Raw genomic sequence first — 18247 nt, 5'->3', positions numbered from 1 at the left:
TTTCCCTACTCTTGTCACCATGGGTTATTTTTTAAATGCGCTTTCACAGCAGCTCTTCAGTGAAGTGAATGGTGCTACTTTGGGACCTTGGTATTTGTGCAGTAATTACTATTGTTCAGCTCTGTATTTAATAGGCAAGTGAGGGGACTACTAAAAATATAGCAGTGCTCATAACGATTGTCTATAAATCCCTTTAGAAATACATACAAAAATGCAGTCCCAAAACAAGCTTCGTTCACTTCAGTGGAGTTTTTAGTTAAATACTATTGCAAAAAGAGGAGAAAAATAAATACAGTGACAGAAGGAAAAGGGGAAAAGAGTAAAAACTGTGGTTCAGAATGTTCCAACCTTTTGCTATGGCAAAATTCTACTTTATCATATATGCAAAATGATCTCATTTTCTCAAGTACTTCAAAAATTAAGCCAGCTCTAATTGGCTTTAAACTACGCTTGATTTTTATTGTCAACAAAACATTTAAGACCATGAGCAATGTGTAGTGTGAATATTTTTCTTAAAGGTCAAATTCTTTTTCTGTCTTATAACATGAGATGTCTCCACTTCTTTCCTTCTGTGATACAAGTAGCTCTTGAAAATGCCCTGCTTATTTGCACTACTGAGTTTCTACTCTTTTTCCTCCTGCATGACACACTTTTCGTTGATTTCCTTTACAAAATGAAATGACACTTTGCACACTTTCCTATGAAAAATGTAGCAGATGCTTATTTTCATATTATAAAAAGTGTACTTCTATGATAGTTCTATTAATGTGAACTGTAGGAAATCCAGCAAAAAAAAATCATCTTTTCAATCAGCTATGCATTGTAAAGTGGAAATGAGCCATCATAAAACATAACACCCACAAATTGCATAAGGTATCTTGAAACTGTAGTTGGATTAGTGCTAATTATCTTAACCCCACCATTTTTTGAAAAACTGATTGAAAAGAAGTTATGTTGGAAGCTAAAGATGACAGCATGCCTTCATCTGATACTACTTACTTCTGCTTGACAGAAAAATACTGGCCATGTCCCAAAAAAATAAAGGCTTCATGAGTTGCTAGGTCTACTGCTGCCTCTGCCATTATTCAATTACCTTAACTAATGTCTTAGGGTCCTGTTACACATTAATTTTAGGCAGGTTCTGGAGCTCTTAACCCCTGTATTGTCCAACTTATTAACACCTGAAACTAGTCCTAAGCACACATTCAGTGGCTTAAAGTTCCATCCACTCCCAGGCAGGTTTATCTCTGATCACATTATCCAGTTCATGTCCCATTAATATTTGGCCACTCCCCACAGTGGAACTGCCCAAATTGCAGTCCTCCAGCATTCCAGGATGCAGTGTCCCCTCCACCACCCTCCTGTACTGTGTGGACAAACTCTCTACCCCCTGAACTCTGCTGCTCAGGAGTGATCCCCCTCCTGCCACCAGGGGTATGACCTTCCCACCCCAGGGGTGCAACCCCATGCAAACAGCCTGCAGAGAACAAGACAGCTAGCAAGGTCACAGGGCATAGAAAGGTCTGGGAGTAGTGTCTAAAGTGAGAGGGGAACAAAATAGGGTAAATTAGGTCCTCATGATCTGGGGCAGGCACAGTAGGTCCCCCAAAAGCACCTTCCTTCACTGCTCCCACCTCCCAACCACCTTTTATTTTTCAGTGGCTGACTTCCTTCATTTCACCACCCTTCCCCTACCCCCATTTCCTTTCCACCTCTCATTTCATTACCCATCCCCATCCCATTAACTCTCCACCTCCCCACTTCATGTTCCTACCCCCCCCAACCCATCTCTCACATACCCCTAGTAAAGCAGGGATAGAATCCTGTCCTGGCTCACCAGCTGTCTAATGGCAACTCACAGCTATAGCTCCTAGTCCAGCCCATGCTCACCTGCCCTTTTGTGGCAAGTCATAGATGTGCAGGTCAGAAATAGTCAGAGAAAGCTTTTAGGCTTAAAGTGTGACTGCTCCAAACTCCATCTAGCACTAACACCAATCAACATGTAAGCAGCTTAAAGTGCAGCACATAACAAGGTCCTCCCCACTTGCAGAAGGCGCTATTGGAGCCATACAATGATGATCTTTGATCTTTATATGATGTATGAGATTTGAGATCTCAGTATAGCAGGCAATATAGAGAAATAACAAGCATTATTGGGGTTAGTAGTTAAACATAATCCCCTTATGTGTCCCATGTCCCCCCCCCCCCCCCCCCGGTTCCCCCTTTTCCCATAAATAGAGGGGCTGGACTTTGTTATTGTATAATAAAAACTCATATAAGCTTTGGGAATTCAAAATCTTTTCCATGTTCTAATCCTCCCTCAGTCCTGCTAAAACAGAAGTCCTTTTGTAGCTTAAAATGGAATTTATTTCCTATAGTAAAGAGACACTCTTCTCTTCCTCACACATGTAAGATAAAGTTAGAAATGCTGCTTCAGAGTATTTGCAACCAATGGTTACAGCAAAGATTGGTGCCATTATACTGAAGTTGTCTGGGAGGAGTAGAGGAAAAAAAACAGATAGGACACAATCTTTGTAAATACACACACTGGACTTGATTCTTTCTAAAGTTAGGCTATCAGAGGGATCATAGCAATTGAAAGTTTATGTAGAACTTAGTTAGAGTAGAACAAAGCACCTTGAACCCACCTCCAGAAGTCCACCTGGCAGCCAGTATAGCCTCAACAGGAGATTAGTGAGGGCCAAGAAGAAGCGTATGTTCTCTTCATACCCAGAAAATGCAAGAGGCGGTGTGTTTCTGCACCAAATGCTATACAGGACAGACTGAATAGTATACTAACACCCTGAAGTATTCAAGTAGGGCTGGTAACACAAAATAAAATTGTCTGATTCTTTCTTCTCTTTGCTGTGATGATTTTAATTGCCACATCCAGTTTATATGGATGTGTTTCATCTGCTGTCACCCACTGACACAGAGGGTGTGCTTGGGGGGAATGCGAGCAACCAGCTGTGAGCTGGATCCATGCCCATCTTGGCTTGTAAAAGCCTGTTGAGGGAGACTGAGGCCACTACTGGTGGGGGTTGTTGTTGCATAGCTTTGGGAGGGCAGAATGCCAGACATTCTTCAGCCTGTAATTGTCTGGCCTGTTAAAGAAACCATTGCTTAACGATGACTCCCCAGACAACTACCACCCTATCTCCAACCTCCTCTTTTTGGGGAAGACCACTAAGTAGGTGGTTGCCTGACAGCTCCACGCATATCTGGAAATGATCAAATTCATGGTCCCTTGTCAGTCTGGCTTTTGCCCTAGATAAAGCATGCACACTGTGCTCATGGCCTTTGTTGATTATCTTTGTCTGGAGATCTATAGGGGAAATTCTGCCCTGCTGATTCTGCTAGATACTTCAGTAGACTTTCATACAATTAACCATGAAGTGCTGATAAAGCTTTTGCATAACCTGGTAGGTATTGGTGAGACAGTTCTTAATTGGTTGAACTCTTTCTAGCAAGGAGGTCACAGACTGATGGGCAAGTGTTCATCATCTTCTTGAGGCCTTCCCTGTGAGATCTCACAGGCCTCTATCCTGTCACCCCTCCTGATCAACATGTATATAAGGCCACTGAGCAAGACCATGAGGAGATATCCCAAGTAAATCTCAGGATGTCATCCTCCTGCTGTACTCAGCCTTGGTGAGGCCGCAGCTAGAGTACTGCATCCAATTCTGGGCTCCGCAATTCAAGAAGGATGTCAAGAAGCTTGAGAAAGTCCAGAGGAGAGCCACTTGCATGATCAGAGGGCAAGAGAATAGACCTTATGAAGAGAGGTTGAGAGCCATGGGACTCTTCAGTCTGGAAAAGCACAGGCTCAGGGGGGACCTGATGGCTGCTTATAAGTACATAAGGGGTATACATCAGGATCTGGGAGAACGTCTGTTCACCGGAGCGCTCCAAGGAAAAACAAGGACCAATGGTCATAAACTCCTGCAAGACTGTTTTAGACTGGACATAAGAAAAAAATTTCTTTATTGTCCAAGCCCCCAAGACCTGAAATAGACTCCCTCCAGAAGTGGTGCAGCCACCTATTCTGAACTCATTCAAGAAATGTTTGGATGTTGAGCTTGCTGGGATCCTTTGACCCTAGCTGACTTCCTGCCTCTGGGGCAGGGGGCTGGACTTGACGATCTTCGAGGTCCCTTCCAGCCCTAACATCTATGAATCTATGAAATATGGAGTGAGGTGACATCAGTATGCTGGTGACACCAAGATCTGTCATTCTTTCTCATTTGATCCAGTTCCCACAGTGTCTGTCCTTTCCCAATGCCTGGCTATAGTTGGAGTGTGGATACAGGAAAACCAATAGAAGCTAAATCCAGACAAGACAGAGGTGATGGTGCTGGGCAGTGACCTAGGGAGAGGGAGGAACAGAACACTTATCATGGATGGATTTTGACCTCCCCTTCTCACTCAGGTTTGAAGCTGTGGGGTGCTCCTGGATCCTGTGTGGCACATGGATCTCCAGGTAAAAGCAGTGGCTAGGAGTGCCTTTCACCAACTCCATCTGAAAAGCTTGTGACCCTTCATTTCAGATGTGGATCAGGCCACCATCATCTATGCCTTCATAACCTGGAGGTTAGATCAGTAAAATATTCCCTACATGGGGCTGCCCTTGAAGACCACCTGCCTTTTGAGAAGGGTTGATCACCAGAAGCACTGCAGCGTCTGCCCTTGCTCCCAATAGTTCTCCAGGTGCAATTCAAGGTGCTAGCTTTGACTTATAAAGCCCTAAATTGTCTGGGCCCTATATACCTAAGGGACTGCCTTCTCCCTTATGCTCCATCTTGGTCCCAAGGCCAGACAATAGCAAAATACTCCAAATACCATCAAAGCACCAAGCAGGGAACCAGGGAAGTTGTTCTTGGTAGTCACCCCTCCACTCTGGAACTCCCTCCCCCTTGAGGCTCACACAACCCAAGCCTAGATCCACTAGAAGACCTTCTTTAGCAGGTATTAGGCAGCTAAAACTAAGATGGGATGTTGTTTAGTGGAGCTCTGATATACTCTGTTGGCTTTTCTAAGTTATTTTGTGTTTCTCCCGTTTTGTTTTTCTTGTTTTGCTCTCTTCTATAAGCCACGACCAGCCTTTGTTGGAAAGGCAGCATATTAATCTCATAAATAAACAAATATTATAAGACTGTTTTCACTTGATTATAAGTTTACCAAACTTAACTATTTGGGATTAAATTTTCCAGGCCAGGTGCTTGCCTCCAGCTGATTTTCATTGGAACAAATATATACATGCACAGAGTAGGCAAAAGTTGAATTCTGAGATGCCTAATTGTATTATGTTAGAAAGTCATTATTCCACATGACAGAAGTAGAGATGGGCAACATAATGAAAAGCTGAACTAAGTTCAAGCCGATGCTTGATTTTGACTCATCTCTGTTCATGAATAAGGATGAACCAAGTCAATGTGAAGTTTCTGGCATTATTTCCTTATCAAATATGTTAGATTTTTCACATATTTGTCATCAGATACTTTGGCTTGGATTATTTTTGACTGATACAAATAAGACAGACCCTTGGGTTGACTCAATCTTTAACTCTCTAAATTGCTTAAAAGAAATATTTTGGTCCAGATACCCTTATAGTAGGAATACCGTTAAGGAAGAATTATGGGAAAGAAGTTTCCTCAATATTTCCTCACAAGATTTCACTTTGAGGAGTAGCACAGAAAGATTATCTTGTGGCAGAACAGATCCTACAGCCAGTTTACTAACCTCACAGATAAATCCAGGGAATCTCAGGATGCCAAGAACATCTTCAGAAATACTCTATGGATCCCATATCTTTTGTCTCCACATCCTAATTTTGCCCTCTTGTAGCACAGTCTCCCTGAAGTCCTGGATACTTGGCATTTCACAGCCAGAGGTTGCTGCCTGGATCCCCTTAGAAGGAAACTCTTACAGTTCCTAGGACCCTACCAACTTTACTTCACAAAGACAGATAGAGGAGATTACACACATACTGCTCAGTCTTCCCTCTAACACACTTCAAGTCCTGTGCCCAACTGCAGAAACTCTGACCTCTGGAATACCCCCTCTGAGATTTTGGAGGAGTAGAATGCTAGCAAAAATGTGGGGGTTCTCTCTTCCATGAAGGAAACTGGTGATCCATGCCTGAGCACGGAAGTATTACGAGACACTAATATTACCAACTAGCATAAAAAATTACAGAGCCAAAAACAAATGGTTTATTTTTATTATTATTCATTTTTAGCAAAAGTTAGTTTGACATTAATGTAGCATTAATAATAAAAAAAAATCTGGACCATGTCCATTCTTAACCACAAACACAAATTATATCCATTTTCAAAATGGATCAGAACTTTCCGAGAATGCATGTAGTCTTTTGTGCATACCCAGCTTTGTTCATACAAAAACACTACTCTGAATGAACTGGTAGTATTTGCATATACAGTTCTGGATCTCCTTACCCATATCAAACAGTGTTCTGAGCTCTGTGAATTATTTAGCCTTCACCAGAATACATCAGCTTCTTTTACAACAAGGACATTACATTTGTGAGTAGAGCTACAATATTTATTGTTTAAAATAAAATGCTGATTCTAGGAAATGCAAGTAGAACTGTAAAAGCACTTTAAATGGTTAACAGTTTCCATTCTCAGGACATATTAGAAAATCTTAGGTCCCTTTACAACACAGCCAATTGGATGACACCCATTAAATACATTTCTAGTGAATATTCTCATTTTTCACCAAATATTTGGTTTACTGAATGATGTTTGAAGTATTCTTTTAGTTCAGCAGCTGCTTCAGTACAATTTGATTAATAGTGACAAAATATTTTTCTTATCTAGTCCTCATAAATTCCACCTTTTAATAACGATAAAAACTACCTTGATCTCAGATGGAAACATTTTTAGCTGAAAATTTTTCTGTTCAATTTTCCATGTTGGTTCCTTTATTTAAAAGGAACTATTATCTATCCAGTTCAACAACAACAAAAAACTTTAAAATAGGAAGAGATGGAATAAACCAGTGTTAACCAACATTGTTTTGGGTTTTCTTAAACTTTATACAGAGACTGCAGAAATGCATTTGTGATAAATGATTAGCAAAAAGAAATAACTGGTAAATTGCTTATTGCACAGAGTATTCAACATTAGCATGCTGTTAATTCCTGTAACATTAGAGCAGTATATTCCCATTTCTTCTATTCAGACAAGGCTTGGTCCTGCAATCTGATCAGCAGAAGCAGACACTTACATTCATGCAAAATTAGGGAAGTCAGTGGAGTTCCACCTAGGCTCTCATCTGCTATCCACACAGATCATCTCAGAAACTCATAACCTATATTTCTGAGCAACAGACCCCAAGAAAGAAGTATCCATACAATAAAAACAACTACATATGGCAGGCTGTCAGGACCAGATATTTTTCTTTAATGTGTGCAATTTATATCACGTTTCTTCATAAATTCTTTGTGCTGCTAATACATAGAAAGATTATCTCATCCCTCTTCCTCCTTACTCTATTCTATCATGTGGCTTACTTGCATTGAGAATCACTCTGAGTTAGGAAAAAGGCACAAAAAGGCCACCCTATCCCCTCAGACACTGGTGGAGGACTGGTGGTAACAGCAGAGAATATATTGAACTTTATCTCCTTATGTTCTACATGCGGGCCAGCAGACCTGAACAGGCTTGGAAGGAAAAGTCATCATGCATGGATTGTCACCCTGATCTGTTCTGGGTACACCACAGCTATGAGACACGGCTTTCTCAGTCTAGGGCAGACTGTTATGTTACAATTTAATACTAAAGAACAATAAAATAAAGCTTTCAATGCTTCATTGCCTTTCTTTGCAGCTGTTTATAAGGACAAGCCATATATTCATTCAAAGTATGTCTGATTTATTTACAAAGCAGATAAACTACCCTTGTAGCTGGCCTACATTATTCAGTTATTTTTATTATCAACCATGTGAAAAATTTAGATTTTGTATTGTATAGGAACCTTAAATACACTTCACTGATGGAAAAAAAAATAATTTCTGCTCATTCTGAATGCCTGATTCTTTCAGAACTCAATTCTGCTTTTTCATAGCTGTACTTTTTCTTATGCCAAGAGTGTCTAGTACACAGGAAAAAAGGTAAGATCAAAGCAGACAGATCATTTTGCTGTTAGCAATAGTCAGCCCATAGACATCTAAGTGCAGTAGATTAACAAAATATTTTGTGACTGTCATGATTCAGAGCCTGGTATTGTCTAACTGAGCCCAAGGGGCATTTATAGCAAACACATTTTTGTTATAGTTTCTGTTTATCAAAGAAAACTCAGGTCAGATAATCATCTTATTTTAACTGCAGATTCCCAGTTCTGAGTGCTATTGGATGAAAAAAAAGGAGAAAAAAGAAAGATCCTGAGGTCACAAGAAAGCTGTAAGTCTCTGCAGCCTCAGGACATCCCTACACTCCTTCAGAATCACATATTTTCAATGAGTGTCAAAAAAAAAGAAAGAGAAGGGTTCATGTTTGCAGATTCCGACAAGGATTCATGGTTAAATGCAGACACACAAAAAGCCTGAGGTGGAATCGATCCAATCTTCATAGGTTTCTCTAAGCTGCCCAGAATGGACCAATAATGAACAGAACTCACATTCACTCTTCAGTTAAGAAAGGCAGGCGATGCCTGCACTGGCCAAGACCAGAAGGCAGGAGGTGCTCAAGTATGTTTCTTAGCCTGCCGGCCATTACCCAGCCCAGCTGAGCAGAGGGCCATCCTGTTTGGCTGCATGGGACATGCTCCCAACCCCTTGCTGTCCCCTCGCAGTGGGGTAAGGAGCCCTCATCCCAGTGCCACTCCCCCCCCCGCCCAAGTCAGGTACCTGCCCATGTGGGGGGAGCCTGGGCTAGGGCAAAGAATCTGAACAGCTGCAGGGAACCCCATGTCGAGGGTGATTCGTCCCCACCAAGTGGCCATGCCAGCTATTTAGTCGTCACTTCTGTGAGTCTCTAACCCACAGGGGGCAGGGGCGGAAGGAGTCCCCTGTCCCAGTGCTGGTTTCACACAGTCTGGCACCTGCCCACATGGGGGGAGCCCCATGCCTCAGGGGGGAAGTTTCCTGAGCCAGGGCAGGGGAAACCTCTCAAGGCTTGGGGCTTCCTCCACATGGGCAGGTACTCAGTTCAGGGGGACCAACACTAGAATGGGGGACTCCTTCCCTTCTGTTCCTCCTATGGGTCAGAAACTCACAGGGAGTGGGTTTGAGCAGCCAGCCCAGCCGTGTGGAGGGAAATGCCCCATGGCACAGAGCTCCCCACACCTAGGCAGACCCCAGCTCAAGGAAGCCTGGGGCAGGGCAGAGGAAACCCCCTGAGATGCCCCTTCTCAGGGGTTGGGGCTCAGGGAGGGGAGGGCCTGCTGCCCCGCAGATGCAGGCAGGACACAGGCTGGGGAACAGAGGCTTTGCTGCCACAACTCTGTGACAGCTAGAGGGTGGGGCCAGCTCAGCTCAACAGGAGCAGAGAAGCACTGGTGCAGGCTAGCCCACCCACCCTGCAAGGGGGGTGCTTACCAGAGGGGCCACATAGCATCTTGGGATGTTGGGGGACTGCAAGATAACCTGAATCAGGAGGGGATCTGGGGCAGACATTTGATAGCCCAGTCTGAACTAAACTGATCACATCTGATACTACATCTACCCAGGCCTATTTTAAACTGCGTTTGGCCATTTTGAAATCAGTCTATGTGCACTGAACTCCTGTTCCGTTACAGGTTTAGACTGGTTTCTGATCACTTATACCATTTTATGTATAATTTCTGACCCTAGCCCATGAGTTTGCTCAACCTATGGACTGTGGGCCAGATCCAGCCCTCAAAGTGACTGGATCTGACCCAAAGCATGGGAGATCAGTGGCAGCAGCTCAGCCCAGCACATCCTCTTCCCTGCCCTATGCTGTGCCATTGATCCCTTCCATAGCCCTCTCTGCTCTCTTCCTCTTGCCTCTCCAAAGAGAAGCATTGCTCACCTCTCCTTCCTTCTTTCCCTTCCCCCTACCTTACCAGGCACTGCATACCAGTGGTAAGCATTCTTCCTCTTCCCCTGCTTCCCTAGCAAAGCAAAGTGGTAGCCCATGGAGCAGCCAGGTCAGAAACACTCAGACTGCCACTCTAAAAGTTGGACACCACTGGTCTAAAATGATACAAGAAAACACTTCAAACTGGTTCCAATTCTTTTGGTACAACCACTCTGGTAAGTCAGATTCATCTACAGATATATTATTGAACAACTAGACTTCTTGACCATGTGAGGATGTCAATGCCCTCCTAGTACGTGGTTGATAGAATCATTCAAATGTAGACAGAGATAGATATGTAGCAGACCACAGTAAAAAGAGAATTTAAGACAGATAAATCATATTGTTGTTGCCTTTCCTGACTCAACAACCTCCTCCTTGGTATTCCAAACGTGTGCACAAGGATCAATCCAACTTAAAGAGTAGCCCCTGGCATTTTAGAGGTTAATTATTCAAAAATTTCTTTGAAATACATGAACTTCTAAGTTTATAATGTATTATTACTTGATTAAAATTAATTCTGAACTTTATTTTTTCCCTTTCTCCCTTCTGCAAAATTTCCAAACTCAAAGTTGGGTACTTGTAACAGGTCACCCTCCCCAGCGCCATCTTCCGGGTCATCCGCGCCTTACGTGGGGCACCCTTGGAGTCCTCTTGGAACTGTGCTGTCTTGCTCTAATCTCCCCTGCCACGTCTTGATGGAAATTAGTATGCGAGCAGGAGACTGCCAATTATATTGGGTATGTTGGGGTTTCTCCTAGGATGGCCTGACCCCTTTTTCTCTAGCTAGGCCTCTCCATCCAAACCCACCAAACAGGGCTAGAATCTAGCTCTTCCTTCTAGTGCCTGGAGGCTGTTGGCCCCCTTTTCTGCTCCCTTCTGAGGCATGGTACACCCCGGCCCAGAGGCACATGCGCCGGCCCCACAGCCAAGGGGGTCACAAGTTCAAAACCCAGGTGCAACCCCACCCATCCAAACAATTGAAAAAATATACATTTACACCCCCTCCAGGCATCCCTGGCCTTTTTTAGATCGTCCCAAAACTGCGCCCTTACTGGCACTCAGGCTCTCCGCAGCCCTGTCTCTCTCTGTGCCTCACTGGTGCTGGGCTATGCCCCCAAAAGCTGCGCCCTCACTGGCACCAGGGTCTGTGCCCCCAAAAAGCTGCACCCTCACTGGCACTGGGGATCCCACTCTGGAGTGGGCCCCCAAAATGAGGCCTCCTCCAACCCCTAATAGACTCACCCAAACCACCGGTCTTATTCTATAACCCAAAAGAAAACAAACAGTCCCATCTGTGGGCAATATCTGCCACCCAAAAATGTGAGTAAGGAAAGCGGTATGTCAGCTTACAGTTGCAGGGTTCGTGTTTCAGCTCCCCACTATCAGCTCCAGTCCTTGCTGCAGTGTGGCTGTTATCTCTCCAGGGCTTCTATAGTTCCCCTCTTCCTGGCTTTGGACTTCCCACCAAGCCTCTCCCTGGGGCTCTGAGATGCACCTTCCCCCTTGGCTGCTGGCCCCCTGTCAACCCAGGGCTTTTATAGTCCTGCCTCTTCTGGTCAGCTGACTATCTGTCCCAGTTCAGCGATTAACCCCTTCCTCCCCAGCCCTCTGTGCCCAGAAGGTTCTGGCCTTATAGGGGCACACCTTCTTCCTCATGACAGGGTTAGGGTTCCCTGTCACAGTACTGCTCCAAAAATATATGTAGTATAGCATGCACAGTATTACCATATAAACAAAAAGAACTCCAAAAAATGCTAATATCTACAAATTACTAAAATCAAGTCTAACGACTTTAACAAGATTTACCTTTGCTTGGTGTCAGAATCCAGGGAATGTTGTACAATTTTGTGGAGACACTAGGTATGCTGAAGGCCCTGCTGTAAGAAGTAATTTAAATTCACATCATATTGTTTTTATATTTCCTAGTTTTAAAATAATTAATTTGCAAGCACTATTATGACACAGTATAAAGTGTCATATTTTGTGTGCTTAACACATTATTTTAAGAGTAATCTTAACAAAATATTTGTATAAGCTTCTTCATGATCTGAAGCATTGTGTCTCAACCTTTTGGGATTTATAGAACCCTCATTGTAGTCAAGGCACCACTCCATAACTTTTGTGGATTGAGTGGCACCCAATTTTAAAAACTAATTTATATATTAGTTTCTTACCCTCTGCAGAGGAGCTTTGCAGTGGGGGACAGGGAAGTGTTCAGGCAGGAACAAACCTGAACTTGTGTTTCTCTATTTACCTTATTTGCTTATCTTTTCACACATTATGGAATCCTTCAAAGGATCTGGTACCACCCCAGGGTGCCCTAGCATCCTGGATAAGAATCACTGGTTTAAAGGCTTGCCAAGCATCAATAGGTATTTCTGATCAGTGACAGAAATTTACCATCCAACTGATTTTTGGTGAAAAAGTTAAATTGATGGCTTCATTCCACCTCCTATCAGACCAGCTTTCTACCTCATTAACATCACCACCATAATTTGTGGGTTGTGTCAAGACAAAAGCCAAGAAGTTAACGTATACAGAAGTATAATTACCAACCCAGCCCTGAAGTATACAGAGTTTACTGACATTGGCAAAGAAGTCAACCAGGCAGTACTGCTGTTCTGTGTTCTACACCTGTCGTGTAGTCTTCAGTCCCAAACTGCCAGCACTTTTAAAGGTATTTCAGTAATATCCTTTGCTGGACCAATGGTATAGCTAGCAAAGATGCTAGACAAGCATTCAGGCACAAAGTGCCTTTCTCTAGGTCTGGGGCTCAAAAACTTGTTTTACATTTCTCCCAACTATGCAGTCGGTCCAATAAAAGCTATCACCTTGGTTTTTGCTTATTTCTTGGACCATCATGGTTACAACACCACTCTAATACTTTGTATGCATTATAAAGAAGGCATTTAAAATAAACAACTTCCCTCCTATGTCAAAACAGTGACCGTTGTGATCACTCTTCTCATTAATTGGACAAACCCTGCCTTGGTTTGTGTTGCTACCCATGACAGCAAGAGAATACAGTCTTTTTTTCAGAATAATCTCATCAAAATTATACAGGTTTCACTCCAAGTAATTTGCTGCTAGCAAAGATCATGTAAGATACCTTGAGAGATAAAAAGAATGTTCTATTCTGAAAGTCATATATCAAGAGACACTCGCTGGGTATGTCTACATGTGAACATTAATGCTACACAATAAAATTCAGAGCAGTTTGCACCAGAATGTATTGCTCATGGGTGCAGCATTTACACATGCGCTTGAGACTGCAGCTTGTTGAGCTGGGGTGTGTCTCGGCCGGCCAGAGCCGACTCGAGGTGAGTTAGAAATTGCTCGTTCGTCAGGGCGGGCTGGTGAATGGAGAGGCAGACAAGGTTTAATGGTTGCAAAAACGTTTACTTACGCCACGTGGAGTTGCGATGCAGCTGGTCCGGTCGTCTGAACAACCACGTGAGTTGTTCCAGCTGGCGGGGCCCAAGCCAGTGAATCCATCCGTAAATCAAGCTGGCGGGAGAAGGGTACGTCTGGGCTTGCGCTCGGCGACGGGAAGAAGGATCGATAGGTGATCAGTCCATCGATCAGCTAGCCGCAAGTCAGATCTCTTTAGAGGCACTCTGCAGCGTGCTCAAAGTTCTTCGACTTGGGCGAAAGTCGCGCACATTTTTAAACGGCCAGCAAGCCAATTACTAGCTGCCACGTGTGAATAATTTAGAACTGGCCAATAGCGGGACACAAATTTGCATTCGAATAGCGGGAACTCTTTGCACCGTGCATTTCTGTGCTGCAAGGAAGAAATGCACCCTGCAAATTGGCGGGAACTCTCTTGCACCGAGGTCTCTTCTGTGTAGCAAAAACCTTCGCTGTGCAAGAGGCTCTCATGTGGCAAGAAAATTCCGTCGTGCCGAGGCACCAAAATCACTGGGTTGTGACAGGGTGGTGCAGCCCCAGATGGCCAGGAGCTCAGGGGGTCAGCCTACCAACCTGGTACTGCTCCGACCCAGCTCAGCATGCTGCAGGAGGGCTGTCTGGGGCACAATGGTACTACAGTGCAGGGCTAGCCGGCAGACAGCCCAGCACTGTAGTGCCCTCATGCCCCAGCCAGCCCTAGTCAGCATCTACATGTGCATTGTGGTGGAATAAATAACTCTTCCATAAGTTAGTACTTGTATCTGCTGATACTAACCTACAGCACAGTTGATTATTTTACTCTGGCCTAACTGTACCACTTGTGTAGACCAGAGACACTTTACTGCAGAAATAGTTAGTCTACTCCACAGTAAATGCCTCATGTAGATGTGTCCACTGTCTAATTATGTTCATATTTTGATTATTGGCTACATGATAATCTGTTCACAGACATTTATGGAATTGGCTACCAACCAGAAAGCAATATTCACATGCATTTTATTTGTTCTGTTTCTGTCAATGTTGCTGCACCATTTTTTTTTAACATAGAAAAATTACATGGATACCCACTACTTGCTTATTCCCAGAGCTCAGTTCCCAGTATTGCTAAGAAATAACTGTGAGCTGCATAAGTACCACAACAGGAGTAGCTCTGCTTCAGTCACTGAGGCTGATTTACCTATGTATTCTCCAAGAACCTCCAGAGTCAGCAATGCCACAAGTAGCTTTTACAACTAGAGTAGCACTTATCTATATCTGTTGTGCAACCGTGGGCACAGGGATGCAAATACTGGCAGCATACTGACACAAAAATCATGGAGTGAGAATTCTACAACACACGTGTATTTTGATGCTTGGCATTTTATACTTATACAAAAATTAAGACATGCCATTAGAAATCTAGGCACAAATGGACCCTTATAACTATCTGTTTTTTTCTCTTAGTGATATTATACTCATCTCAGTAATAGTGATTTGTACTTCTATTTGGTTTATTTTACATGAACATTAATTTTCAAGCTAACATCACATTCTGATATAATGTATACGTAACTATAGTTCTAGATACTTGAAAGATGTCATTGGTGTCATAAGCACTGAACCTTCTTCAGCCCAATGACTTTTAACACAATCCCTAAACATTATTACAACCAACATAACACTGCCCATTCATGTCTTATTGTCTATGTCAAATACACTTTCCAATAATAAAATTCCAAAAATTCAAAAAATCCAATAATAAAATTATGTGCATACTTGGATTTTTCTAGCAGCTCACCCAAAATGTTTTGCAATGTCACCCTATTCTCTTAGGTCTCTCAAGCTATTTTGCTACTGGCTTCAATGGGTATATAGTAATTAGCATTAAACTTAGGTGGGTTTGAATTTTTTTAAAAGTCCTGTGGGTGAAGGGCTATGACAAAATGATGCTGATATCCAGATAAACTGCTGAAAGGAGTTTAGATCAAGTAAGACAAATCTAAGTCAAATAGTCATAAACACATTTTATTTTGACTGGAAATGTCCCAACTAAAAACATTCAAGAGGATTTTGAGTGAATTGAGGGGCTTTTGTTGTATGCTAATAGACAAAATACATTTTTATTGAGGAGACAAGAAAGAAAAGTACATGAAAGTTTTTTCCCTTGGTTTTCTAGATGAGGATGCATATTCATGCTCTCCTGATTGAAGCATGCTGTATACCACCTGCTGGGGTAAAGCCAAAGTAGCATAATTTAATCACTAAAAAATTGTACACCTAAGTGGGTTCATTTTCACATGGACTCTGTGTGTCCTCCAGGTGAATATTCAAAGTTTGGTTGTTACATGTACTTTCATTGGTGTTACATCTTTTGATTCTGCAGTGGTAGGGATTAAACTGCACTTGGAAGACAGAACAAAGGAAGACTGGTAACTTTCTTGTTCTGAGCTGGGATCAAAAAATGAAGTTGCATTAAAGTGTTCAAATGAACCCATGGAAGTTTAGCAGTTTAGTTTGAGTGGTTGGAAACCTATCCGCAGAACACTATCCAAGCATTACACGGACCAACTCTTGTGCTCTGTAAACAGCCTGTGCTGCTAATAGCACTCAGCCAGGTGGCACCAGTCCATGCATCCCAGTGTGTTTTGCAGGCTCCCCTGTCTGCCTAGAGACAGCTGACAGCAGCCAAGGGCACAAGTCAGGGTTGATTGGCTGGTGGCACCAGGGGATTATGCCCCCTCTCCCCAAAACACTCTCCCCGAACAAGTCATAGACTGTTTCCCTGTAGTGCAGAATTTTCCACTGGTCTTTTCTAACCAACTTTATGTCTAATGTATGTCTCTCATTCAGCAAGATGTGAATGTAATGGTCCAGAGTATACAGGCATGTGTTTTAGGTGCCCATATATTTTTGAGATTTTAAAGAGGATCTTGAAATATATGCTCTGAAACTGATTTAAATGGTTCCCTTTTTCCTTTATAGAAACAATTTTAATGTTTACTTGAGTCCTGTTCCTCTACCACTGGAGTGACTTCTAGTTTTGCCACAGAAATGAATGAGAGGACCAGAAATTTCATGAGAGCATATAAACAATATGGTTCAATCCCTTCTTAGTATTACAGTCTAAAGGCTGGAATATCTCTCATTGGGAGGAGATCCTTCATTTGCACTAACAGGATCTTGGATATAACCTGTGTGTCTTCATGAGGTATTAAGGAACTTCATATAAGTTAGTGTACGTGGGCAAACAAATAGACCATTTTTCTAAAATGTGAATACTTTGCAATAAATAGACCAATTTACAAATTATAACCTATGAGAAGACATGGTCAGTTTCATGTGCAGGTTGGAGAGAGGACAGAAAATAAGTTGACTATCCATTGAGAGAGGCAAGGATTTTTGTGGACGAACTTCATGGTTGGCACAGACTTGGACAAGCTTTTGAATGTGTACATTCAAAGATGTCACCCACAAAAATCCTGGCTTCTCACATATTTCCTGGATCATCATGGCTGCAATCTGACCATACGTTGTCTTTCAGCCAATTTTACCTGATAGATGGATAGATAATAAATGAATACTTCACCTGATAGATGAATACTTCCCACTATTCTGATGTTCCATAGTTTTACTGATTGAGTCAATCCTGACCAATAATTCACTTATGCTAATTCTTTCTGTTAAAAAAACAACAAAAAACACTTAAAAGTATATAGATGTAACATTTATGAATACAGTCAGCAAATTAAATTGGGCACCCACTCATGATGCTGTTCTATAACAAAAGGCTTGAGAAACTTCTCAAAGGAACTGATGATATATGCATATAACTACCAGAAACAGAGGCATTTCCTCATATGTTGTGCAATTAATTTTGGATTCTGAATCACCAAACAAGTGGACCACAAACTCCACAAAACTCTGTTTTATGCTCATGAGCACAAGGGAAGCCAAAATCACTTTTAACTATAAAACTGCTTTAGAAAAAGACCTTGTTAGGAGTATGTGCACACAGTGTTTTTCTTCAAAGATCCACAGATAGCAGAAACACTCTTCAGGACTTCAAATGTGAAAATGGGCTCCTTTCTTCTCTCTACTTCTCTGCCTCTTCCATCTTGCTGCCATGCCACAATTCTGTGTGCTTTTAGTTATACATTATGATCATTTGCACACACAAGTGTTTTAGTACTCATGTAAACTTAAGTTTAAGGACCAAGGAAAAAATGTTACCCAATAATCCATTAATTCCATACTGCTAGAAATCAGGCCACCTATTTTGGCACTTATATGTAGATTCTCAGTCATACACACCCACACATTTTAAGGAAAAATGAAACAGAGAAAGAGATAGAAATAGGTCCTATAATTACAATTAAATAAAAATGAAATGAGGAGACCCCCTGCCAGCCTCCATCCTGTCTGCTCCCCCAGCCCCACTCGACCCCCACTCGCTCCCCTAGCCCCCGCATGGCTGCCCCATCTGCCCCAGCTCCCAGTGCTTTAAAAAAAAGCCCCACTCACTGGGTGCTGCTGGATGGGGGGGCGATCCCCACTGCCCCATACTGCCCCATGCTGCATGGGGGGCTCTGTCATGAGCCCCCTGACCCCCACCCTCACTCCCGCAGTCCTCCTACAGGTGCCCCACCCAGGCCACCTCTGGCCCTTTAAGGAAAAAAAAACAAAAACAAAAAACAGAAATGCCCTGGGACTCACCACTCCTGCAGTGGCCTCAGGGCTTTGGGGAGCTCGTCGTGCAGCACCCCCCATGTGGTGTGGTGCAGGCGGGATTGCCC

At 42.8% G+C, this 18247-nt stretch overlaps 1 protein-coding gene across 1 annotated transcript in view; it reads right to left on the bottom strand.

The window, feature by feature from the left end:
* Nucleotides 1-18247, bottom strand: part of IQCM (IQ motif containing M) — a 182567-nt gene that overhangs the window by 150601 nt on the left and 13719 nt on the right. Inside the window, exons 3-4 of the mRNA XM_025198514.1 lie at nucleotides 17041-17131; nucleotides 11871-11941 (exon numbers count right to left, since the gene is read on the bottom strand). Of these exons, the coding sequence (XP_025054299.1) occupies nucleotides 11871-11941; nucleotides 17041-17131 (162 nt within the window). The remainder of the gene's footprint in view (nucleotides 1-11870; nucleotides 11942-17040; nucleotides 17132-18247) is intronic.

Source organism: Alligator sinensis, unplaced genomic scaffold (genome assembly GCF_000455745.1).
Source record: "Alligator sinensis unplaced genomic scaffold, ASM45574v1 scaffold169_1, whole genome shotgun sequence".
In the NCBI taxonomy this organism is placed as follows: domain Eukaryota; kingdom Metazoa; phylum Chordata; order Crocodylia; family Alligatoridae; genus Alligator; species Alligator sinensis.
This window is presented reverse-complemented; position numbering and strand designations above follow the sequence as displayed.